This window comes from Phyllobates terribilis, unplaced genomic scaffold (assembly GCF_046119375.1).
Source record: "Phyllobates terribilis strain yellow unplaced genomic scaffold, ASM4611937v1 Scaffold_7__3_contigs__length_470593459, whole genome shotgun sequence".
NCBI classification, from domain to species: Eukaryota; Metazoa; Chordata; class Amphibia; order Anura; family Dendrobatidae; genus Phyllobates; species Phyllobates terribilis.
Window position 1 is genome coordinate 258,326,754 of NW_027362767.1, and position 25,239 is coordinate 258,351,992.

At 48.7% G+C, this 25,239-nt stretch overlaps 3 protein-coding genes across 5 annotated transcripts; 2 read left to right on the forward strand and 1 right to left on the reverse strand.

Moving 5' to 3' along the window:
- The first annotated feature begins 302 nt into the window (after positions 1-302).
- Positions 303-13,445, forward strand: CDK16 (cyclin dependent kinase 16). Of its 2 annotated transcripts, XM_073640447.1 has the most exons (17): positions 303-496; positions 3,484-3,619; positions 4,700-4,858; positions 6,358-6,488; positions 8,397-8,522; positions 8,620-8,676; positions 8,953-9,067; positions 9,804-9,898; positions 10,250-10,312; positions 10,896-11,019; positions 11,102-11,222; positions 11,393-11,490; positions 11,706-11,811; positions 11,889-11,931; positions 12,032-12,122; positions 12,317-12,388; positions 12,514-13,445. In XM_073640447.1, exons 2-17 carry the CDS (start codon positions 3,493-3,495, stop codon positions 12,552-12,554), a joined length of 1,569 nt encoding a protein of 522 aa, XP_073496548.1. In that variant the 5' UTR covers positions 303-496; positions 3,484-3,492; the 3' UTR covers positions 12,555-13,445. The 2 variants fall into 2 exon arrangements, with proteins under 2 accessions (XP_073496548.1, XP_073496549.1); XM_073640448.1 differs by lacking the exon at positions 4,700-4,858 and having other exon boundaries at positions 304-496.
- A 450-nt stretch (positions 13,446-13,895) lies between these two features.
- On the reverse strand, positions 13,896-18,373 carry LOC141154475 (ER membrane protein complex subunit 3-like). The gene is made up of 8 exons (XM_073640449.1): positions 18,163-18,373; positions 17,907-17,964; positions 16,293-16,386; positions 16,096-16,200; positions 15,596-15,677; positions 15,443-15,522; positions 14,323-14,405; positions 13,896-14,068 (listed from the first exon to the last, which is right to left on the reverse strand). The coding sequence occupies exons 1-8, from the start codon at positions 18,315-18,317 to the stop codon at positions 13,976-13,978; spliced, it is 750 nt and encodes a 249-aa protein (XP_073496550.1). The 5' UTR covers positions 18,318-18,373; the 3' UTR covers positions 13,896-13,975.
- Positions 18,368-24,436, forward strand: UXT (ubiquitously expressed prefoldin like chaperone). 2 transcript variants are annotated; one of them, XM_073640450.1, is made up of 6 exons: positions 18,381-18,552; positions 20,794-20,875; positions 21,073-21,140; positions 21,253-21,360; positions 23,881-23,944; positions 24,204-24,436. In XM_073640450.1, the coding sequence occupies exons 1-6, from the start codon at positions 18,491-18,493 to the stop codon at positions 24,249-24,251; spliced, it is 432 nt and encodes a 143-aa protein (XP_073496551.1). In that variant the 5' UTR covers positions 18,381-18,490; the 3' UTR covers positions 24,252-24,436. The 2 variants fall into 2 exon arrangements, with proteins under 2 accessions (XP_073496552.1, XP_073496551.1); XM_073640451.1 differs by lacking the exon at positions 23,881-23,944 and having other exon boundaries at positions 18,368-18,552.
- Positions 24,437-25,239: the final 803 nt, after the last annotated feature.

Sequence of the window (25,239 nt, forward strand, 5' to 3'; positions counted from 1 at the left end):
ATTGCACTGTATACAGGCTGTTACACCGTATAAGGTTCGGTACAGTGTATCAGGGTGTGATCACATGTGTACAGCAGATTGCACAGTATACAGGCTGTTACACTGTATAAGGTTTGGTACAGTGTATCATGGTGTGATCACATGTGTACAGCAGATTGCACTGTATACAGGCTGTTACACCGTATAAGGTTCGGTACAGTGTATCAGGGTGTGATCACGCGTGTACAGCAGGTTGCATTTTCCTTCCATCGCCAGCAGGCTGTCACATTGCATTGGGCTTGTGACATTGTGTCAGTGGGTGGCCCTGGATTTGGCACCAGGAGGGGGCACAGGAAGAGGAGGAGAGAGAGGAGGAGGAGAGATGGACCGGAGGAGGCAGCAGGAGGGGGAGGACTGCACAGGAACAATGGCTGAGGATTACAGGGATCTGGCCGGGCCTGCTCCATGTCATTGACTGCTGCTTCATGCCACTGACTTTCTGCCCTCCAGACACAGGGTGAGTCCGGGGCTCCGCATATCGCCGACCGGGGAGGGCCGGGAGTCGGACCGCAGTCATTCCTTGCAAACAACAAGAGCAGTGCATTGTGGGGGAAGGATTGCAGGAGAGCTGGGGATTAGGATGGTGGATACAGGAATAGCAGAGACCTGGGGCTGATCCATGCTGGATGCGGAGGAATAGCAGAGACCTGGGGCTGATCCCTGCTGGATGCGGAGGAATAGCAGAGACCTGGGGCTGATCCCTGCTGGATGCGGAGGAATAGCAGACACCTGGGGCTGATCCCTGCTGGATGCGGAGGAATAGCAGAGACCTTGGGCTGATCCCTGCTGGATGCGGAGGAATAGCAGACACCTGGGGCTGATCCCTGCTGGATGCGGAGGAATGGCAGACACCTGGGGCTGATCCCTGCTGGATGCGGAGGAATAGCAGACACCTGGGGCTGATCCCTGCTGGATGCGGAGGAATAGCAGACACCTGGGGCTGATCCCTGCTGGATGCGGAGGAATAGCAGAGACCTGGGGCTGATCCCTGCTGGATGCGGAGGAATAGCAGAGACCTGGGGCTGATCCCTGCTGGATGCGGAGGAATAGCAGAGACCTGGGGCTGATCCCTGCTGGATGCGGAGGAATAGCAGACACCTGGGGCTGATCCCTGCTGGATGCGGAGGAATGGCAGACACCTGGGGCTGATCCCTGCTGGATGCGGAGGAATGGCAGACACCTGGGGCTGATCCCTGCTGGATGCGGAGGAATGGCAGACACCTGGGGCTGATCCCTGCTGGATGCGGAGGAATGGCAGACACCTGGGGCTGATCCCTGCTGGATGCGGAGGAATGGCAGAGACCTGGGGCTGATCCCTGCTGGATGCGGAGGAATGGCAGACACCTGGGGCTGATCCCTGCTGGATGCGGAGGAATGGCAGACACCTGGGGCTGATCCCTGCTGGATGCGGAGGAATGGCAGACACCTGGGGCTGATCCCTGCTGGATGCGGAGGAATGGCAGACACCTGGGGCTGATCCCTGCTGGATGCGGAGGAATGGCAGACACCTGGGGCTGATCCCTGCTGGATGCGGAGGAATAGCAGACACCTGGGGCTGATCCCTGCTGGATGCGGAGGAATAGCAGACACCTGGGGCTGATCCCTGCTGGATGCGGAGGAATAGCAGACACCTGGGGCTGATCCCTGCTGGATGCGGAGGAATAGCAGACACCTGGGGCTGATCCCTGCTGGATGCGGAGGAATAGCAGAGGCGATGATTCTGTTAGAAGGGCAGAGTCCAAGTAGGGTGGTGGTGCAATATGCATGGGGAGGATAGGGTTAAATAAAACCTGTGGCTACTAGCTCAACTTATGGTGGCTTATAGGTTATGGTTTGTGACTATGCATAGGAATAGCAGAGACGAGGTAGTGATGGTATTCATCATGGTAGGGTAATACTGCTGCTGTTTAGTATCAGAAGCCCCCCCATAGGTAAAGGTGGGCAAACGTATGGCAGACCCCTGACCCGGTCCTGTCGATTTAGCCCATCTTACCATAGCATAGTATGACCGGTTCCCTTTAAAGTGGTTGTCTTGTTGGGCACCCTAATATTGAAAGGGAAGCTGCCACTCGGACCCCCAGTAAATAGTCCTGTCACATGGTAATAACAGACATTCGCAACAGCATAGCCCATTTTATATCATATATGGGAGAGTTGCTTAAAAGGCAATTCCATGATCTAGCTTTTAAAAGAAGCAGGTACACCAGGGGACTGCACGTCAGTCTGAAGTGGCTGATAACTGGGCGCAATATATCGCACTCCACTGAATAGCATATGGATATACTATTAAATAATAGCGTTACTGTCCCTTCCATATCCCCCTGACTGCTGTAGAGTATCTAAACTTCTGCAGAACTTTGTAGGCCCATTAATTCTGAGCAGATCAGAGGGGTCCCAGGTCCTGAGGCCTCTTAGTAGGGCTCAGCTCCTGGATGAATCCGTACTCCGCTCAGTGCCCTCCTGTTTTCGGAGCTGTGCACTTCTAAGAAGTCTTTTGAGCAATTGGTGGGGATCTCAGGACCCGGACCCCCATTGATCTGCACAGAACTAAAGGGCCTACAACATATAAAAAAAAAAATTTCAAACGTCTAGTTACTCCTCAAAGTATATATCCTGACCTACATCATGTCCCCTAATATCACCCTGCATTTCCATATCTCCATGCCCATATCTGCCCTGCTCCCCTCTCCGTGGCGGTATATTGCTTGCAAATGGTCTGATGTTGCTGGTCGTCAGCAGATTATAACAATTCATTAAAAATGCAGAAATAAAGATCTGATTGCAGCAGAACATATGGCTTATGAGCCGCGCTCGCACATCTAGCACGAAGGCGGCAACTCCTCCGCTCAAGCCCCTGCCAGTCATATCCATAGAGAAAGCCAGGAGTAAATCACAGAGCCCCACCAATTGTACCAACACCAGGGCTGGTCCTACCCTATAGAAGTGAGTAGGGGTCACAGCACAGTCAGGACTGCTCCCGTTCACTTATAGAGGGGTGTGGATTAATATGGCAGCAGTGAAGGATCCTGACTGACTCAACTTCTACCAATCTCAGGTCTGAGCCCAGTATGAGAGATCATCCCAGTAACTGACCCCTACAAAAGTAATGTTGACCATAGAGTTTCAGCTGAGTGATTAACCGAGTGACTGTCTGGTTTTGACCTCTTGCTTAGACTTTATAGCTCTCGTCATACTAAGAATTTCCAGTGCAACATGGCAGAACGTCCATCAACATCAGGAATGCTCTTAAGATTGCTGGTCAAATGTCTCCAAGTTTAAAGGGGATCTATACTTCAAGACCTTCCTTTCTTGGAAGTTCTGACCATTGGATCATTTCCCAAAATGTCTGGTATAAGCACCTCTGATCATTAGTGGTGCTTGTGTTCTCCACCAAATATGTTATCAAGGGCCACAAAGTAGGTAACCTATATTCTCCACTTTCAGCTGACAGCCATGGACCGGATGAAGAAAATCAAGAGGCAGCTTTCCATGACTCTTCGGGGTGGAAGGACCACGGAAAAAAGCCCTGGAGACCACTCCGAACAGATCACTATGGAAGACAATGGGAGCAGTGATAATGGTAAGTACCCCCCTCCTCCCCTAAGGATCATGGAGGAAAGGATGGACCTGATGGGTGAGAGTACCCAGGTGAGTGTATGGTAGATGACATCTGTGTTTTATTTTTTTTATTGGTGTGAGTATGTCCACCATCAATCAGGATGTTTGGTGAGGACCTTAGAAACCATTTATGGTGAAAGTTTGATAGGATGGGGTGGTGTGTGACCAGGCTGTGGGGCCAATAATATCCCTTAATATCTCAGGGTAGGTCATAATGGTTCATCTATGCTCTAGGTGAGAACCCCACCATTGTCACGCATGCAGGACGCCCTGGTTGACCTTGGGAACATTCTTCTCGGGACTTTGTAGTTCTGTACATTGGGGTAAAGCCAAGTTGCAGGTTTATTACATAGGACCACAGGTCCTGATACTCCACCAGTAGCAGAGATAGTGGTAGCGTCGGTACCTGTTGAGGTTGTCCTTCAGGCATCTTGACCTTGGAAAGGTTTGGGACCTTTGTGGTCTCTTTCAGCCTCGTCCTCGCTGCAGTGGAGATTGAGGATCAATAGGAAGCCCTATAGGATGTTATCATCCCATTAGGCAGGAGGCCAAGTAATGATGCTGGCACCAGGTAGGTGAGGGTCTGTGCCCCCTGGTGGTAGATTTCACCCATTTCTTACTGGAAGCGTCACTGGTGAGTGCCCGCTTTGCATGCTGCTGGTTTTTGGGTTGAAATCTGGGGATTTTCTTTTTGGCTTTTTTACTTTTTGTTCCTTTTTGTTGAATCTGTATGATTTATTTTCCTTTTTTACGTTAATTTATTCTTCCCTTGCTGTCTTTTCCCTTCTTCTCTGGCATCTTTCCCCCCCTGAATTTGTCATTTCTCTTTTGTTTCCCCCACATTTTGTTCCTTTCTGTGTTTTTTTTTTGTTTTTGCCATGGCTTCCTTGCCATCATCCATGCTTCCTTTTGGTTTCCATATTTCCTGTCCGCCTCTTTCCCATCCTCCTGTGGTTCTTATTCTGGATCTCTGCCCATTCTGCCCCATTCTTGCCCTGCCTTTCTCCCTACCTGTTTCCTGACCCTCCCCCCCCCCCCTCAGAGCCCATCGTCCGAAATGGGAGAAGCCTTTCGTCCCACAGCATGCAATCCTTCCTGCACCACTACACCGCCAGCTCCTTCCAAAAGCCGCCCATCCCCCGGCCGCACAGTGCCGTCTGCCGGAGCCTCAGCTCTTACCTGAACCGGAGCAGCCGACTAGGTACGTGTGTGTGCACCAGCAGAGCGAGCGTGCAAAGCCGCCACTCCCGGCCCCCTGAGCGCACACCCAGCTGTGTGTCCTTCTGTGCAAAGGGCCTCAAGCATCCGCACAGTACTCAATACCTCTGCTTCCTGTCAATGAATTACCTTTTTATTAAATGCCTCTCACAGCTGAGTGTTTGTTACAGTGCTATCAATCCTCTGTGAGCCAAGTGCATGAAGGCACATGCCTTGTTACAGTATATCAGCGGAGGTCAAAGGGATTTGCAAGGAAACTGTTTAGTTTACATCCAGAGGCTTTCAGCCTATTTCTACTTTCATGCAGCAGAGGGTTTGCTACAACGTATCAGTAGAGTTGAGCAAAAAGATACGCAGGACCGAGCGGCCACTCGGTGGTCTATGGCCACCGGACCAGAGCCCTGCAAACTGCCCCTTACCTGCCAGCAAGTCACGTAGTCCCGGTGCATCATCATCATCATCCTCGTGGTGTGACGCTGCGCTGAGGGATGGAGCAGTCCACAAGGCTCTGGTTTGGTAGCCACAGACTACCAATGTGGCTGCTGGACAGGGGTCTTTTGAATCTTATTTTTCTGGCCCCTGGTGGTGAGTTTGATATACAACATATGACCTAGAAAAAAAATATTATTTCTACTTGGAAACTGTCAGCAAGTTGCTGTTGATGGATCTGGGATTGTTATTACATTGCCCTCCATGTATTATACAGTTGTGCCACAGCCCACTTTCAGCATTTGTAGCCACATTTGGTTGTGTATAATGTGAATTACAACTCCTCCTATCTTGGACACCAGAAGCTTTGGGGTGTGAGGTGTTGGGGGAGTTTGTCTCGTGCATGTATGTGCTGCTGAGAATCCTCTCTCCTTGTGGAAATATCTTCTGGTACAATATGGCTGCTGCCTGCCATTGTGAGCAGCGACCATATTGGTATTGACCGCCTTTATGTGACGAAGAGCTAAATAAAAGCATCTTGCTGTTTGGAAACCGTCAGCAAGGAGCTGTTGACTGATCTCTGAATATTCATTTTCATCCCCCCGGCTGTGCTGTTTTGTGGTACTTTCCTCTGCTGCTGTTGATTAACATTTGGGCTCCTCTCGGCATTAGTCGCCCGCTGTTCTTGCTGACTTACCTTTGCACCACGTCCTCTGTGGCATCACCATTGGGCTTGCCCTGCACTCTGCAGTGTCATTACCATTGCATCGCTCTCTGCTGCCATGTCACCGACATTGCATCCCCCCATCATAACGTAATGCATCGCCCACTTTGCATTCATCCTTCCTCTTGCTTTGTGAATGCAGTCATCATTCCAGACCCTCTCAAACGATAACCATTTTTCCTGACCTCCAGCACCAGATTTAAAGGGAAACTCCAGTTATAAATATAATATTGTGGATTCCTTCCCCCAAAAGTCACCCTTTAACTTTGAGTGGTAGTTTGTCGTGTGTCCACCTCCCCTTGTGTGACAAACTTGCTCCCTTTGTCTAGAGATTGTACATGAAGACCTGAAAATGGGCTCCGATGGGGAGAGCGATCAGGCGTCCGGCTCTTCTGATGAAGTTCAGTCACCAGTCCGGGTCAGGATGAGGAACAACGCCGCACGGAAAATATCCACCGAGGTAAAACATTCTGTCCTTGACTTATCCTCATCCTTGTTAATTAGACGTTTGGTTGCCAGACAATATGGCCGGCCTTGCAGCTCTATGGAAGGGGGGGTTCCTAATCTGCATTGGCTCTAATTCTTGGGGTGTCTGGTAAAAAAAGAAATGTTTATTTGGGAAAATTCACTTGGAAACTGTCAACAAGTTGCTGTTAACAGATCTGGTATTCTTACTGCATGCACCTCCAGACAATCATGAATTAGAACGTTCTACATTTGCTTCAATTCTAGGGGTGTCTTAAAAAAAGAGATGCAAACTTAGGAAAATTCACTTAGGGTAAACCAAAAAAAGAATAGGGTTTGTACTTGAAAACTGTCAACAAGTTGCTGTTGATGGATCCGGAATTATTAAATGCCCTCCTGGACATTCATGCATTAGAAAGGTCTACATTGGCTCTAATTCTGGGGCTGCCTTGCAAAAAAAGATATATGCGAATTTGGAAAATTCACTTAGGCTGTGCGCCCACTATGCGTTTTTTAAGCCTTTCCGCAGCGGCAATTCCGCCTCAGAAACGCTTAAAAAACGCTTGGTAGAAGGTCTGCCATGTTCCCCCAATGATAATCCGCATTTGCTGTGCACATGCTATGGAAATTTACGCTGCGGATTATCATTGCGGAAAAAAACGCAGCACTACCAATTATTTTGCATAATCGCAGCGTTTTTGCCGCCATTGACTTGCATTGAATCACTTAATATCCGCATCACTACACGTACACATGCGGCTTTTCAGCAATTCAATGTGTGGATGGTACCCGGGCCTGGAGAAGAGGAGACTCTCCTCCAGACCCGGGTACCATAGAACCTGTAAAAAAAAAAAAAGAATTTAAAATATACATTATATTCACCTTCTGATGGCCCCCGGTCTCCTCCGGTGCGTCCTGGCTTCCCGGTAGCTCGCGATGGTCTAAAAGCACCTGCGGTGAAGTCATTTAGTCGTGACGGGTCACACGACCGCTGATGTCGGCGGTCGCGTGACCTATCACATGACTAAATGACGTCATGGCGGGTCCTTTTACACCACCGCGAGCCGCCCAACACACCGGACGCACCGGAGGAGACCGGGGCCATCGGAAGGTCTGTATAATCTTTATTTTTTACCATTCTTTTATGGTCACTCTATATAAATCCATGCCGGTTGCATGGATTTATATAGTGTGACCAAGTTGTCAAGCACTTTCCAAGTGATGCTAAAATCGCTTGAAAAGCGCTTGTCAACCCGCATGCGGAAATGCAAGTGAAGAACGCTTCACATCCGCATGTCCCTGGCAGGAAAACGTATGTACAATCCGCATGTACAATCCGCATGTACAATCCGCATGCATTTTTTCTGCCAGGGAGATGCAGAAATGCTCAGGAAAAATCCGGAGCATTTCTGCATCGTGGGCACATAGCCTTAGTAATTGTTTCTACTTAGATAAGGTCAACAAGTTGCCGTTGACTGATCTGGATTATTAAATGCTTTTCTGGACAGTCATATAATAGAAAGGTCTACCTTGGCTCTAAGAAGAAGATTGTCTTGTTTAGGGATATACGAATTTGGAAAATTCACCTAGTGTAATTGTTTCTACTTGGAAACTGTCAACAAGTTGCTTCTGACAGATATTATTCTTACTACATGTCCTTCTGGACAGGGCTGTCTTGTATAATGAGGCGTACAAATTTGGGACTATTTTCCCACTAACCCAGAATAATATTGTTTCTACTTAAACTGTCAAAAACTTGCTGTTGACGGATCTGAGATTCTTATTACATGCCCTCCTGGACAGTCGTGTATTAGAAAGTTGTATCACATCCCGATTTGGGCCTTTGTAGCCACATTTGGTCATAGCCGAGGATCCCTTTAAGTCTTTGTGTCTCTTCCCCCAGGATGTAAATAAGCGCCTGTCCCTCCCGGCCGATATCCGTCTTCCTGAGGGCTACCTTGAGAAGCTGGCCCTGAGTAGCCCCCCGTTTGATAAACCTTTGAGCAGACGACTGAGGAGAGTGTCTCTGGTGAGTAACCCTGGAGCCGAGCACCCCCCCCCCAAAGATTGTAGACCCCCCCCCCCCCAATATTGATTCCTCGGTCTGTCAATATCTTCTCTTGCAGTCGGAGATTGGTTTTGGGAAGTTGGAAACCTATGTCAAGTTAGACAAACTGGGAGAGGTGAGCAAACTGGTCTGTACTGGTGATCAATGGGAGCAATGGGCAGGGAGTTGGATTTAAAGAGAGTCCATGATTGGAAAAACAGCCCCATACCGCTCTCCATGGGATGTGTTTGGTATTGCAGAACAATTCTATTCACTTTAATAGGAGCGGATCTACAGTACCACAAAGTACCTGTTTTTATAATATGAGACAATTCCTTTAACTTTAGCAAAATGGGAGGAGAGATAACGGACATTGTCCCTTTAACTACGCTCCATTTTCCTTCTTTCTCAGGGTACTTATGCCACTGTTTACAAGGGCCGGAGTAAGCTGACGGAGAATCTGGTGGCTCTTAAAGAGATTCGTCTGGAACATGAAGAAGGTGCACCATGTACAGCCATTCGGGAAGGTAGGTACCAAGGCCAGAGCCATAGATATTCATGACAGCACTAACATCGGGCTCCGACCATGTTTCCAGGGGTAACTATTGGGTGGGGGGCTAAAAGATGACCTCTGAGAGGGTTGGCCTCTTCATTCCTCCAGTACATAGAACTCTTCAAAACGAGAGTGCGCTTGATGGCATACATGATGTCATCAGATGCAAAGCTTTATGGGTAGCAGTTGCTCCTGGCCCCTCTCCCCCACCCCGTGTCTCAAGGGTCTTAAAGCCCCTTTGCTACATAAGACACCCTGTTACAGATGTTGTATTAGGGTGCAGGAGCTTCTTCTCTGGGCACCATCCTCCAATGATAAGTGGCAGAGCTCTGACGTCACACTGACTTTACGTCTTTCGTTGATTGATATTATCTCATTTTATTTTCCCTTCTGAACAACATGAGGGCCCTGCTACAGATCTGTATTAGGGTACAGGAGCTTCTCCTCTAGGCATCACCCTCCACTGATGCAAGTAAAAGGGGCAATGCTCTGATGTCCTCTGGATTTTCGTCATTGCTGACTGATTTTCTCTCTCATCTTAGTTTGCCTTCTGAACAACTTTAAACATGGGGCACCATTGCAGATTTTGTATTGGGGTGCAGGAGCTTCTCCTCTGGGCATCACCTTCCACTGATGCTAGTAGAAAGGGCAAAGCTCTGATGTCTCACTGACTGTCCGTCCTTGCTGACTGATTTTCTCCCTCATCTTAGTTTCCCTTCTGAAGGACTTGAAACATGCAAATATTGTAACACTGCACGATATTATCCACACGGAGAGGACCCTGACTCTCGTCTTTGAGTATCTGGTGAGTTGGAGAAAGAGGGGACAGGTTTTTGGAAATAAAGTGTATACTCCTGCTAGATGGCTGTATGAATACAGTGGATTGTTTCTGCTTAGTTGTTCTTTTCAGACATGCTTGCTCTGACATTTTGCTTGTGCAGCTGCAGGTTCAGAGCTCAGTGGGTGTTCCCTGTGAGGCTTCCTCTGCTCATGCTTTCTTCTCCCTGCATTATACTATTTGCAGAGTTGCTTAATTCTGTATTTTAGATGCATTGCAGCAATTAAGATTTTTACAGAAGACTACACACTCTGAATGATCATCTTATTTAATAATGTATGATTTTTTTTAATTTTAATTTTTTTTTCTCCCAATCAGGACAAAGATTTAAAACAGTATCTGGACGATTGTGGGAACTTAATAAACCTTCACAACGTCAAGGTGAGCTTGATGACCTCTTATCGAATCTGTGCTGACTTTGGCAACTACTGTTATAGGAGTAACAGCCATAGGCTAATTAACTCTAGCCAGATGTCAGATGGGCGGAACACCCCTCTAAGCTCCACCCAGAGTGGCTAATTTGTGTATTACTCTTCTTACTGTCATTTTGCTTGTGCAGCTGCAGGTTCAGAGCTCAGTGAGTGTTCCCTGTAAAGCAGCATTATCTATCTCTTCTCCCTTCCTCCGCTCGATGCTATGCACCGAGTGCTTGTGTCTCCACCCTTTCCCTCTCGCACAATGACATGGGTGTTCAAGAGAGGATTTGTCAGGAAAGAGCCTCCCAGAAGTTTACTGCGGGGTAAATACCTTGCTGCAGGTGACCTGCGTGTCCTCCTAGGTTAGCAAGTAGCAGAGAGAGGAGAGATATCCCTGCATAAGATTTGTTTATAGTCTGTAAGCATGGAAACACAGGTCAGCATAGGAGCTGTATACACAAAACGGCAGTATGCGTATTTTTTACTCTTGCCCCTTCTTTTGTGATGGCTAAACTTTTGCTGGAAGTAACAGCGTCTTCTCTCCATAGCTTTTTCTTTTCCAGCTTCTTCGAGGACTGTCGTACTGTCACCGGCGTAAGGTCCTGCACCGAGACCTCAAGCCGCAGAACTTGCTGATCAATGAAAAGGGGGAGCTGAAACTCGCCGACTTTGGTGAGGAAACCTCCCCCCTCTACCTGTGTGTCATCCCACCCACTACAATTTTCGTGTGAACTGATGTGGTATCTTTCCGCAGGCCTGGCCCGAGCCAAATCTATCCCCACAAAAACCTACTCCAATGAAGTGGTTACTTTGTGGTACAGACCACCAGATATTCTTCTGGGGTCCACAGAATACTCCACCCAGATCGACATGTGGTAAGTAATGTAGAAATACCAGGCGGAGAGGAGGGTGATGCAGCTTCTCTCTGTCAGGGGAAGCTGCATGCTGTGAATATGAAGAGAAGGGGAATCCATAGTATCCTGGACACTAAATCTACGGTCTGGTTCTCACTATTGCTCTCTGTTATCTGCTCTGCGTCCTCCAGGGGCGTCGGCTGCATCTTTTACGAGATGGTCACAGGGCGACCGCTTTTCCCAGGATCCACTGTGGAAGAACAGCTGCACTTTATTTTTCGGATACTCGGTAATTATCTAAGTTCAGACATGGAAGACCCATCTGATACAATGATTTGGGGGGAGGGAGGGAATCCATATAAATGGCTTACTGATGTGGATTATATGCGATATCTGCTATATAATAAGGTTTCTATAACCTGGCATGTTAGGCGCCGGATTATCAGATGTTCTGTATCATCAGACTGTCTGATTTAAAGGGATTTGTACAATTTCTCCGCTTAGGTACACCTACTGAAGAGACGTGGCCCGGGATCCTATCTAATGAAGAATTTAAATCCTACAACTACCCTAAATACCATCCAGACCCCATCCAGAAACACGCCGCCAGGTATGGGCTGATCATGCCACCAGACCGCTGCCAATCTCGCCCCCTTTTCCTCTAAATCAATGCTTTGCCTTCCACAGGCTGGATACAGATGGAGCCAACCTTCTCTCCAAATTCCTTCAGGTAAGTGTGGCTGTCAGGGCATGCTGGGGGTTGTAGTGTCACACCCAACAGAGAGCTGCAGGCCACTGCTATAACTGGTGCTGGTTCCATATTTCCACAGCTGGAAGGAAGGAAGAGGATCTCTGCCGAGGAAGCCATGAAACACTTATACTTCCAGGAACTGGGTGATCGGGTCAATAAGCTGCCAGACAGTGAGTACCATCATCTTCCTCAGCAAAGAGACCTTCTAACTACAGCAGTACCTGGGCGTCAGTCAGTATGGCCGCTAGTACACCTCCCACGAGTGTCCCATCGGCAGCAGTGGGCCAGGTGGAGGCTGTGTGCTATTCAGGACCCCCACACTGCACCAGGAGATATTACATTTTTGCTCTTTTTACCTCTACAGCTACTTCCATCTTTGCACTGAAAGAGATACATCTGGAGGAAGAGAACAAGCTGCGGCCGGCCACGGACTCCGGTAAGACCCCCCTCTAAGTGGGCTATCCACCAGCACACCATTATTCCATAAGATGCTTTGTGACAGCAAGCAGAGATCTTGACATTGGTAAAAACTGAACCTAGTGCCTCTGTGTCTGTTTGCAGTTCACATACAGTCTCGTCGGCTCAGCCTTGTTCTTGGGTGAAGATGTGGGGTCCGTTCTGAAGGCAAGCGCATGGCTCTACAGCTGGAGGAGCCCGAGCCTGACGTGCCGGCTGTTTGAGCCTGCAGTAGGTGGACAAGTGAACATTAAGCAGCGCCAGCATGTGGCATCTACAATACCCATATTATCTTCCCTGTGGCCGTGCGGACACGATGTGCTGATCTGCTGCTGTTCCTTCGGGGATGTCTTTTTTGCCACACTCCCGCCGTGTGTCATACCGTTCTGCCCCTGCCGAATGTCCCCTCCTTGCTCTCCCTTGCGTGCCCGCCCTTCCTACTCTACTCCCAGGCGGACTAGGATGTTTAGTTTCTCTATCCTGAGGAGAGCTGATGACTTAACGCAACATCCAGACTCGTCTAATGGCTTCCGCTGGTGGAAATGGACCATCGAGAGGGCAACAAATGCCCTGGACGGACTCTACTCTGGTAGGATAAACGGGCTGGAGGAAGAACATGGTGGATATCGAGGGTCTAGGTGAGCGGTGGAAGGGTGTCAGCCTCTCCCACGCTGTATGGAAGTCTCCGCTCTCCTTTTCTCGATGGCTTCGGGAGATGTAAGACGTCGGCCGTGGTGTCAAGTCACTTTACTTTTCTCAGGAATCGTGATGCAGGGCTGTGCCTGAGGCAGGAGAATCAGTATTATAGAGGGGGGCTTGTGTGAGACCATACCAGCTGCGTGCAGGTACCAAAGCTTAGCATTCTGGAGAGACCGGAAAGGACAAGCAGACTATATACAACGTATACGTCTCCTGCAGACCTTCCCTACTCTGATCCCTTTTAGTTTGTCACCCAGGGGAGGAGCAAGGAAAGGGCCCAAACCCCTCTTACTGCTACATATCAGATGTATGAACAACTATTAAAACCGCGAACCAAACTCTGCCTGGTCCCTGCTTCCCTAAGGTGAGGCCGGGAAGGGTGTTTTATTTTTTTTTCCAGGATTTTATCACAAAAACCTATTAACATTCATAGTGGGGGGGGGGATGTCATGTCCTAAACTAGGTAGTCTCCTATACACAAACCTGTTTTTAAAGTAAAACTGAATAATTTTGCACAGAGAGGGCGACTTGCCAGCTGCAGCAGAGCGGGCACGGTGTCGCCTCTCCTGGTCGGTACACCTGCATTGGGTATTCTCTCTATACACTATAGCATCTGGTGAATGGCATCATGGGACATCTATCTATCTCACTTATATAGCGCCATTAATTCCACAGTGCTTTACAGGCATTATGACATGTAGTTAATTAATAAGCACTGATTTTTCTATGCCCTTACATACTAAAATCCAAACTCTGTAGACACCCATTTGGCCAATACCATGGAACTCTAATATTTTAGGACTTTTATTTGACAATCTGTAACAAAAATACTGTATTCCCGACAGTCATTTCAGCTGCACAGAAAATACTATTCCAGGTTCAGGTCCTTGGAGACGAGATCTTCCTCCACGTTCTCTAGCGCCCACTGATGTTCTGTGATCTCCATGGCTTCCCATTCAGCCTAAACAAGATGGAAACCGTTATAATATTTCATCACCTACATTATAGTCACTATACTTGGGTTCCTCTGGGTGGATCTCCAAGTGAATGTGGGCTGCTATGTGGATGTTCCTCCTATGTACTCGCGAACAGACATGGAAGAAGGGAAGGCGCCAAACATGAGCTTTCTGGAGAAAAGCATCAGGGTCTCTCAAAATTTCATAAATTGCAGACAATGGTGGCAAAAATGTCCACAATATTTCTGGGTGTACTTACTTTAAAGGCTTTATTGGTGTCTGGGGGAACTGCCATAGCGGCTCCTGTCATCTGGTCTTGCATTATACGGCTCTGGTCAGCAGCTAGGAGGCAAACAAGCCCAAAAAGTTAACACTGTAAAGACACTGCCTTAAGACTATAGAGGCAGGCTGCCACCATTGGCTGCAAAACTACAAGTCCCAGCATGCCCTGTCAGCCGTGTGCTTGGTAGTTGTGCAACATTTGTACCCCACCAAGATGCAAGCTGATGCAAAACTACAACTCCCAGCATGCCCTAAAGTTTTGCACATGCTGGGAGTTGTAGTTTTAAAACAGCTTGCTCACTATAAAGTTCAGCAGTACTTCTCCCCCACATTGGAGCAAATCCTGTGATTGGGGAAATTGTTATTTCAGCAGTTGCCTGAGCTACATTCTTAGGTCACGGCCCCACTATCAGTATTTGGTCGGTATTCGGTCAGTATTTTTTCTCAGGAGTGGGAGACAAAACCAGGTAAGGAACAATCAGAGAAAAGGTAGAATAGAAACAAGTCACCAATTCTGCATTTATCACCCACTCCTGGTTTTGGCTCCCACTCCTGAAAAAAATACTGATAGTGATGCCGTGGCCTTAAAGGGGTTGTCTGGTTAAAACAAGTTATCACCTGCGATACAACTGATTCCTTGCTGATGAGTGGGTGTCCCGCGGCTGGGACCTGTTCCAACCGGGAAACTTATTCTCCCTATAGGGCTGCCATAAAAAGCAGAGTACCACAAGTCGCCCCATAGAGAATTAATTTAAAGGAGCAGCAATTGAGCATGTGCACTACCGGTCCATTCTAACAAGAATGAAAGCTTCCCGTTCTGCGCGGGTCCCTACAGTCGGACCCCCAAAGTTCTTCACATCAGCACCAACCATCAAAAACATTACGGGGCTTATCCTGAATAATATGACCGTTTTCTCATAAAAGCAGCACCACCCCTGGCCATTGATTGTATCTGGTATTGCGGCTCAGCTACAGCAAAGTGATTAGTGCTGAGCGGCAATACCCCATACAACCTGCGGCCAGAGGTGGCGCTGTTTTTGCAAAGTACTGGACAACCAGTGGTCTAATGATCCGTTCTGTTGATCTCTATAACTCACCGTTGTCCTGTCCCAGGATCAGCGTATACATACTCCTCAGACCAAACACGTTCAGGAAATACCAGGATGCAGAACTGACCCTACAAGGAACCCAGAGATTAGAGATATAGACTGAGGTGGGACGCAGGGACATCCAGCAGAAGATCTACTTACCAAGACGCATCCAGCGACACCAGCTCAATGCCCCGCTGTAACATGGGCTTGAATCGCAGAGTAAGGGGGAAAGGTACCTTTGCTGGAGAAGACAAAACATGCAAAAAATCTTCACGGTCATCCCACAAGGAGAACCTTAAACGTGTGATAAAAATGTGGAGACCGTTTCATCATATCTCACTCACCTGACGAGATATAACCACTTAGTTACAGACCAGAAGCCTGAGGCTGCACTACTGAAAGATGCTGATGTCAAATCACCATTTACAACAATATCTGGCCTGGATACTGCCAGATCTATGTGCACATTCACATGGCGATTTCTCTCCCTGACTGTGCAGCATCAGCAGCTGAATCTTTCAGTAGTGCAGCCTCAGGACTTGGGCCTGTCACTTCAAATCCTGATATCTCTGCGTAGGCGCAAGACGTTCAGAAACGTTTTTTACGGTTTTGATTCATACAAAAGGGACTTAATGAATTGGGATTTTGGTACGACTTACTTGTAAGGAAACCAGAGAAGGCCCAGTTGATCCATCCTCCAATCAGGATCATGGGGAGGACGTTGGTGAGGTTGCCCTTCATCATCTCCGTCATCATGCTGGGATCTGTGCATTGGTGAAAAGAGAAGGTGAATGAAGTGACTGTGGCACGGTCAGGGGCCAGATCAAAGGGGAAGGCACCAAGGCTCTACACCCACCTGTCATTGGGTTCTTCTGCGTCACTTTCCTTTTGGTCTTCTTGAAGAAGCCAGTTTCTGCGTCATTAAAGTAGAACTTCCTCATAAGAAATGACTATGGAAAAGAGAGAAGAGTGATCACTTACACCTGTGCCTGGTGTCAGACCCATCACAAAGCTGCTGCCAGCTGTGTGACAGGCAGTGGCCGACAGGTCACTCTCCCTTCACTGACCTAAAAAGTGACTTACTCTTTAGGATATAGATGGAGACCCCTGCCAGTCACCCACCCTCCTCCAATCCATGCAGCATGCCAATGGCCAGAGGCTGCACCCCTGAGATCTGGTCCCCAATCACCATCTACATCAATTTCTACATGTCACTGATCCTAAATAGCCGCAGATATCCATCGATCAGCCGGAATATGGAGACCTAATAGTGTACTTGTACCTCCCCCATACTGACACACTGAAGCCTGGAACCGCCGGACACACTGAAAATACCCCAAAAGACCTGCCGGAACCCCACAGCAACAGTTGTCTCCCGACAGCACCTGCCCTCTGCCAGGTGCACCCCCGCCAAGGTGCACCCCCGCCCTCGGCAAGGTGCATCCCCGCGACGCCAGCCCTCTGCCAGGTGCATCCCCGCCCTCTGCAAGGTGCATCCCCGCGACGCCAGCCCTCTGCCAGGAGCATCCCCGCGACGACAGCCCTCTGCCAGTTGCACCCCCGCGACGCCAGCCCTCTGCCAGTTGCACCCCCGCGACGCCAGCCCTCTGCCAGTTGCACCCCCGCGACGCCAGCCCTCTGCCAGTTGCACCCCCGCCCTCTGCAAGGTGCATCCCCGCAACGCCAGCCCTCTGCCAGGTGCACCCCTGCCCTCTGCAAGGTGCATCCCCGCGACGCCAGCCCTCTGCCAGGTACACCCCTGCCCTCTGCAAGGTGCATCCCCGCGACGCCAGCCCTCTGCCAGGTGCACCCCTGCCCTCTGCAAGGTGCATCCCCGCGACGCCAGCCCTCTGCCAGGTGCACCCCTGCCCTCTGCAAGGTGCATCCCCGCGACACCAGCCCTCTGCCCTCTGCAAGGTGCATCCCCGCGACGCCAGCCCTCTGCCAGGTGCACCCCTGCCCTCTGCAAGGTGCATCCCCGCGATGCCAGCCCTCTGCCAGGTGCACCCCTGCCCTCTGCAAGGTGCATCCTCGCGACGCCAGCCCTCTGCCAGGTGCACCCCTGCCCTCTGCAAGGTGCATCCTCGCGACGCCAGCCCTCTGTCAGGTGCATCCCCGCCCTCTGCAAGGTGCATCCCCGCGACGCCAGCCCTCTGCCAGGTGCACCCCAGCCATCTGCAAGGTGCATCCCCGCGACGCCAGCCCTCTGCCAGGTGCATCCCCGCGACGCCAGCCCTCTGCCAGGTGCACCCCCGCCATCTGCAAGGTGCATCCCCGCGACGCCAGCCCTCTGCCAGGTGCACCCCCGCCATCTGCAAGGTGCACCCCCGCCATCTGCAAGGTGCACCCCCGCGACGCCAGCCCTCTGCCAGGTGCACCCCCGCCATCTGCAAGGTGCACCCCCGCGACACCCGCCATCTGCCAGGAGCACCCCTGCGGTGGCAGCACCCCACGGAGCCGCCTTTCTCACCTGTCTTGGGATGTATTTCCCATTCTCTCGGAGAATTCGGCTTCGGATCAGGACCTGACTGAGGGATGAAGGAGACGCTGTTAGTAAGGGTGTGGGGGAAGGGAGAACTCAGGGGCCACAGAACTCAGGTATGATGAGATGGGGGGAGGAGCGACACCAGAGTAACAAAAGACTGATTGGCTGGCTAGAGATCACATGGCACAAGAGGGCGTGCCACATAAGGGTATGTAGAGGAGCCCTAGCTCAGGGGCCACACCTGTCACTGAGCGGCTCCAGCTCCGTCTTCTTCTCGCCCTGTAGTAGCCGGGTGACATGATGCCTCAGGAGGCCGCTGTAAAAGGTGATAAAAACGATGGGTAACACAACCCACAGCCGGATACTGGAGTCCAGCAGCAGCTCCGGAGTCGCCATCTTGCCTGGCAGTTCAAAGTGTTAAAAGACAGAACACGTCCGGTTCAATACTTCCGCCAGAGACAAACATGGCGGCTCTGGTGGCTGATACGTCACTACTGGTCATGTGATTGGAGGAACGCGGCGTGACGTCAGAGCCTGCGCGGTGTCTGCTGCCTGGAGCTGCTCCAGCCATGGAGGAGAAGGTGCTAAAGTATGAGGCGTTCGTGACGGATACTCTGCAACGAGACCTGAGGTGCGCACCACGTGACTGCAGAGGCGGTCATGTGACCTGCTACACACGTGTGACCAATGGGGTTCATGGGGGGCTATGGGGCGGGACAAATAGGAAGTGTTTTTGTATGCGAGGCTCCTCCCTGCATATAGGCCACTCCCACAAGGAGCAAGATCGCCTGCAGTATAACCCAGAGCCCTCTGTATACAGTATGACCACAAAGCCCACATGAGCCTTCCCCCTATAGAGTGGGGCCAGAGGACCCATATGCAGTGTGATCAGACTGCCACCTGTATACAGTTTTGACCAGAGAGAACCCCCTGTATACCGTGTGATCAGTGTGTCCCCCGTATGCATTGTCTGCATTGCTCTCATGTACGGTGCCAGAGTTCCCCCATACAGTGTGATCAGTGTGTCCCCCGTATGCAGTGTCTGCATTGCTCTCATGTACGGTGCCAGAGTTCCCCCATACAGTGTGATCAGTGTGTCCCCCGTATGCAGTGTCTGCATTGCTCTCATGTACGGTGCCAGAGTTCCCCCATACAGTGTGATCAGTGTGTCCCCCGTATGCATTGTCTGCATTGCTCTCATGTACGGTGTCAGAGGTCCCCCGTATGCAGTGTATGTATTGCTCTAATGTACGGTGTCAGAGTTCCCCCATACAGTGTGATCAGTGTGTCCCCCGTATGCATTGTCTGCATTGCTCTCATGTACGGTGTTAGAGGTCCCCCGTATGCAGTGTATGTATTGCTCTCATGTACGGTTACAGAGTTCCCCTATACAGTGTGATCAGTGTGTCCCCTGTATGCATTGTCTGCATTGCTCTCATGTACGATGTCAGAGGTCCCCCCTATGCAGTGTCTGCATTGCTCTCATGTACGGTGTCAGAGGTCCCCCGTATGCAGTGTCTGCATTGCTCTCATGTACGGTGTCAGAGGTCCCCCGTATGCAGTGTCTACATTGCTCTCATGTACGGTGTCAGAGGTCCCCCGTATGCAGTGTCTGCATTGCTCTCATGTATGGTGCCAGAGGTCCCCCATACAGTGTGATAAGTGTGTCCCCCGTATGCAGTGTCTGCATTGCTCTCATGTACGGTGTCAGAGGTCCCCCGTATGCAGTGTATGTATTGCTCTCATGTACGGTGCCAGAGTTCCCCCATACAGTGTGATCAGTGTGTCCCCCGTATGCATTGTCTGCATTGCTCTCATGTACGGTGTCAGAGGTCCCCCGTATGCAGTGTATGTATTGCTCTCATGTACGGTGTCAGAGTTCCCCCATACAGTGTGATCAGTGTGTCCCCCGTATGCATTGTCTGCATTGCTCTCATGTACGGTGTCAGAGGTCCCCCGTATGCAGTGTATGTATTGCTCTCTTGTACGGTTACAGAGTTCCCCTATACAGTGTGATCAGTGTGTCCCCTGTATGCATTGTCTGCATTGCTCTCATGTACGATGTCAGAGGTCCCCCCTATGCAGTGTCTGCATTGCTCTCATGTACGGTGTCAGAGGTCCCCCGTATGCAGTGTCTGCATTGCTCTCATGTACGGTGTCAGAGGTCCCCCGTATGCAGTGTCTACATTGCTCTCATGTACGGTGTCAGAGGTCCCCCGTATGCAGTGTCTGCATTGCTCTCATGTATGGTGCCAGAGGTCCCCCATACAGTGTGATAAGTGTGTCCCCCGTATGCAGTGTCTGCATTGCTCTCATGTACGGTGTCAGAGGTCCCCCGTATGCAGTGTCTGCATTGCTCTCATGTACGGTGCCAGAGGTCCCCCATACAGTGTGTCCCCCGTATGCAGTGTCTGCATTGCTCTCATGTATGGTGCCAGAGGTCCCCCATACAGTGTGATAAGTGTGTCCCCCGTATGCAGTGTCTGCATTGCTCTCATGTACGGTGCCAGAGGTCCCCCATACAGTGTGATAAGTGTGTCCCCCGTATGCAGTGTCTGCATTGCTCTCATGTACGGTGCCAGAGGTCCCCCATACAGTGTGATAAGTGTGTCCCCCGTATGCAGTGTCTGCATTGCTCTCATGTACGGTGCCAGAGGTCCCCCATACAGTGTGATAAGTGTGTCCCCCGTGTGCAGTGTCTGCATTGCTCTCATGTACGGTGCCAGAGGTCCCCCATACAGTGTGATAAGTGTGTCCCCCGTATGCAGTGTCTGCATTGCTCTCATGTGCGGTGTCAGAGTTCCCCCATATACAGTGCTGGTATGCAGCGATTCTTCCAGCATTAGACAATTCTTTCCTTCCCCTCTGACAGGAGAGTGCTGGAGAATCGTGACAGTGTGTATGAGAAGATCAGCCAGTACCTGCAGCTGAAGAACGTCATCCAGAGGCTGAAGGTGCGGGATTAACCCTGTGTAGCTGCACCCTGCACTGTATGTGTCTGACTGCTGTAGTTCAGCAGTGCTTACACCGTACTTGTTGGCGCCTCCTTCTGGCAGGAACCATAAACATAAAATATTTTTGCATGTTGCACTCCTTAGCCAAATGTGGAGATGAAGCCTTGTGTTCATTAGACCCCCTTATGTTCCTGCAGGAGTTGGAGTCGGGACCCCTCCAGACACAGGTGGACCTGGGCTGCAATTTCTATGTGAATGCTGAGGTGTGAGTGACCAGTACTACTCTTCCCAATCTCCTCCTGAACGTGCTGCAAAATTCCTGTATCCCGAGGTTTCGCCTCTTGTCTGATACTTACTCCATGTTCTTTCCTCCGCAGCCCGGACTCCTCCAAGATATTTGTGGCGTTAGGCTTTGGCTTTTTTGCTGAGCTGACTCTGGATGAAGCGCTCAGGTTTATCGAGAAGAAGAATAAAATGCTGATGGAGTAAGAGGGATTCTGGCATTTCTGTCAGGGGGGTTGTCAGTAAAAGCCGCCATCATGTAGCCATAATCCACCCTCCATCTCTGGTGTTTTTCCTATGTTTTCTCTTATCTTCTATCTCATCCAGCTTGGTCTAGTTTAGTCTCGCCTGAGGTAGTCTAAGAAAGATGTAGGTAGACTACTCTTGACTATTCTAGTAATATCTAGGCTAGTCTAATCTAGATATATTTGGGATAGTCTTATTTTATTTAGTCATATCTAGTCTAGCTTTGTCCAAGCTAGATGCTTTTAGGCTAGTCTCAAATATCTTTGCAAGTCCTGTCTACTCTAGATGTATCTAGGTCATCCTAGGTTAATCTGAACACACCTAGGCTAGTCTTGTCTAAATTAGACAAGACTAACCTAAATACAGGTGCATCTCACTAAATTAGAATATCATCAAAAAGTTAATTTATTTCAGTTCTTCAATACAAAAAGTGAAACTCATATATTATATAGAGTCACTACAAACAGAGTGATCTATTTCATGTGTTTATTTCTGTTAATGTTGATGATTATGGCTTACAGCCAATGAAAACAAAACAGTCATTATCTCAGTAAATTAGAATAATTAGCAAAAAACACCTGCAAAGGCTTCCTAAGCATTTAAAAGATCCCTTAGTCCGTTTCAGTAGGCTCCACAATCATGGGGAAGACTGCTGATTTGACAGATGTCTAGAAGGCAGTCATTGACACACTCCACAAGGTCCCAGAGTCTGGAGGAAGAGTGGAGAGGCCACAATCCAAGCTGCCTGAGGTCTAGTGTGAAGTCTCCACAATCAGTGATGGTTTGGGGGGCCATGTCATCTGCTGGTGTAGGTCCACTGTGTTTTATCAAGACCAAAGTCAGCGCAGCCGTCTACCAGGACATTTTAGAGCACTTCATGCTTCCCTCTGCCGACAAGCTTTTTGGAGATGGAAATGTCATTCTCCAGCAGGATTGGCCCCTGTCCACACTGCCAAAAGTACCAATACCTGGTTTATACACAACAGTATCACTGTGCTTGATTGACAGCAAACTCGCCTGACCTTAACCCCATAGAGAATCTATTATAGAGAATCTATGGGGTATTGTCAAGAGGAAGATGAGAGACCCCAGAGCCAACAATGCAGACGAGCTGAAGGCTGCTATCAAAGCAACCTGGGCTTCCATAACACCTCAGCAGTGCCACAGGCTGATCCCTCCATGACACATTGCCCCATTGATGCAGTAATTGATGCAAAAGGAGCCCCGACCAAGTATTGAGGGCATTTACTGAACATACATTTCAGTAGGACAACATTTTGGATTTTAAGAACATTTTTCAAGCTGTTGTTATAAAGTATTCTAATTTACTGAGATAATGACTTTTGTGTTCTCATTGGCTGTAAGCCATAATCATCAACATTAACAGAAATAAACACTTGAAATAGATCACTCTGTAATGACTCTATATAATATAGGAGTTTCACTTTTTGTATTGAAGAACTGAAATAAATTAACTTTTTGATGACATTCTAATTTAGTGAAATGCACCTGTATATCTAGATTAGACAAAACTTGCCCACATACATTTAGATTAGACAATAATGGCCCAGTTTTGTCCAGATCAGATGAGACAAGACTAGATACATCTAGACTATACAAATTAGACTACAGACATCTAGATGAGACAAGACTAGCCAGGACACATCTAGGTAGTCTTGTCTCATCTACAATGTCTAAAATAGTCCTTGTCTCATCTAGATGTGTCCTGGCTAGTCTTGTCTCATCTAGATGTGTCTTGGCTAGTCTTGTCTCATCTAGATGTGTCCTGGCTAGTCTTGTCTCATCTAGATGTGTCCTGGCTAGTCTTGTCTCATCTAGATGTGTCCTGGCTAGTCTTGTCTCATCTAGATGTGTCCTGGCTAGTCTTGTCTCATCTAGATGTGTCCTGGCTAGTCTTGTCTCATCTAGATGTGTCCTGGCTAGTCTTGTCTCATCTAGATTTTCCTAGTCTGTACATTGTTCTTGTATATCTAACACTAAACGAGTCAAGATTAAAACTCAAATGATCTAGATTACAAGAGACAAGAACTATCTAGATTAGACCAGGGTTGTGGAGTCAGTAAGCCAAACCTCCGACTCCACGACTCCTCACTACTGAGCGTGTACACAAAGTGCAGCACAGATTCATCTCAACTAAACGCCGAGATCCTTAGATCAGGAACAGAACAGACATTTATAGGACATTTCATAACGTTCCCAAATTCTTATGTAAACATTTACAGCTCATCCTGCATTGTACTGCTGTACACAATGTATTATATATTCTAGGAGTCGGTCCATTTGATACCGACTCCAACTCCACCAAAATGGACTCCGACTCCACAGCCTTGGATTAGACAACACTGACTAGGCCAAATCTGGATACGTCTGGGTTAGTCTTGTCTAGATTTGTTTGTTAATATCGTGAATAGCGCCTTGTGTTTCACATGTGAACAGAATTGTTGTTTTTTTTGTAGAATTAGTGAAAATCTGACCAAAGACGCTGCAAATATAAAGGCCCATGTCAGACTGGTCCTGGAGGTGAGACCCCCGGGGGTGTTAGTGGTGGACTGTAGATGTGGATATGTGAATTGACACATTGCATCCTTACATGACTACCGGTAGCAGCCCCACCATTAGGAGTTACCTACTGCATGAGAAGAATACTTGTGTCCTAAAAATCCACACTATGTCTATACATCGCTTGTCTATAGGACCCATCCCATCACATAATTCCTTTCCACAAACCCCAACAGATTTACCAATCTCATCAGACTGATGAGTTTTTGCTTTTTTCAAGGGTCTACGGGAATTACAGGATCTGCCCAATGAGCCAGTAACTCAGTGATAGTCGTCTGCAGGACTCTCCATACACCCAGAATGATGGAGACGTGACAGAGGAGGCAAAGGAGCACGAGCACATATGTGTATAATCACAGGACAGGCGAAGCTCAAGTGTTATTGTCCACCGCCAGTGTAAAAGGGTTATTCTAAAATAATTGTCAAATAAACTTTTTTGGTTCTTGTTTTGTACAGATTTTCTTTGAAATTGCTTATTCTGTACTGATCCTGAGTTACATCCTGTATTATACTCCAGAGCTGCACTCACTATTCTGCTGGTGCAGTCACTGTGTACATACATTACTGATCCTGTACTGATCCTGAGTTACATCCTGTATTATACTCCAGAGCTGCACTCACTATTCTGCTGGTGCAGTCACTGTGTACATACATTACTTTACTTATCCTGTACTGATCCTGAGTTATATCCTGTATTATACTCCAGAGCTGCATTCACTATTCTGCTGGTGCAGTCACCGTGTACATACATTACTGATCCTGTACTGATCCTGAGTTACATCCTGTATTATACTCCAGAGCTGCATTCACTATTCTGCTGGTGCAGTCACTGTGTACATACATTACATTACTTATCCTGTACTGATCCTGAGTTACATCCTGTATTATACTCCAGAGCTGCACTCACTATTCTGCTGGTGCAGTCACTGTGTACATACATTACATTACTGATCCTGTATTATACTCCAGAGCTGCACTCACTATTCTGCTGGTGCAGTCATTGTGTACATACATTACATTATTTATCCTGTACATACATTACATTACTTATCTTGTACTGATCCTGAGTTACATCCAGTATTATACTCCAGAGCTGCACCCACTATTCTGCTGGTGCAGTCACTGTGTACATACATTACTGATCCTGAGTTACATCCTGTATTATACTCCAGAGCTGCACTCACTATTCTGCTGGTGCAGTCACTGTGTACATACATTACATTACTGATCCTGTACTTATCCTGAGTTACATCCTG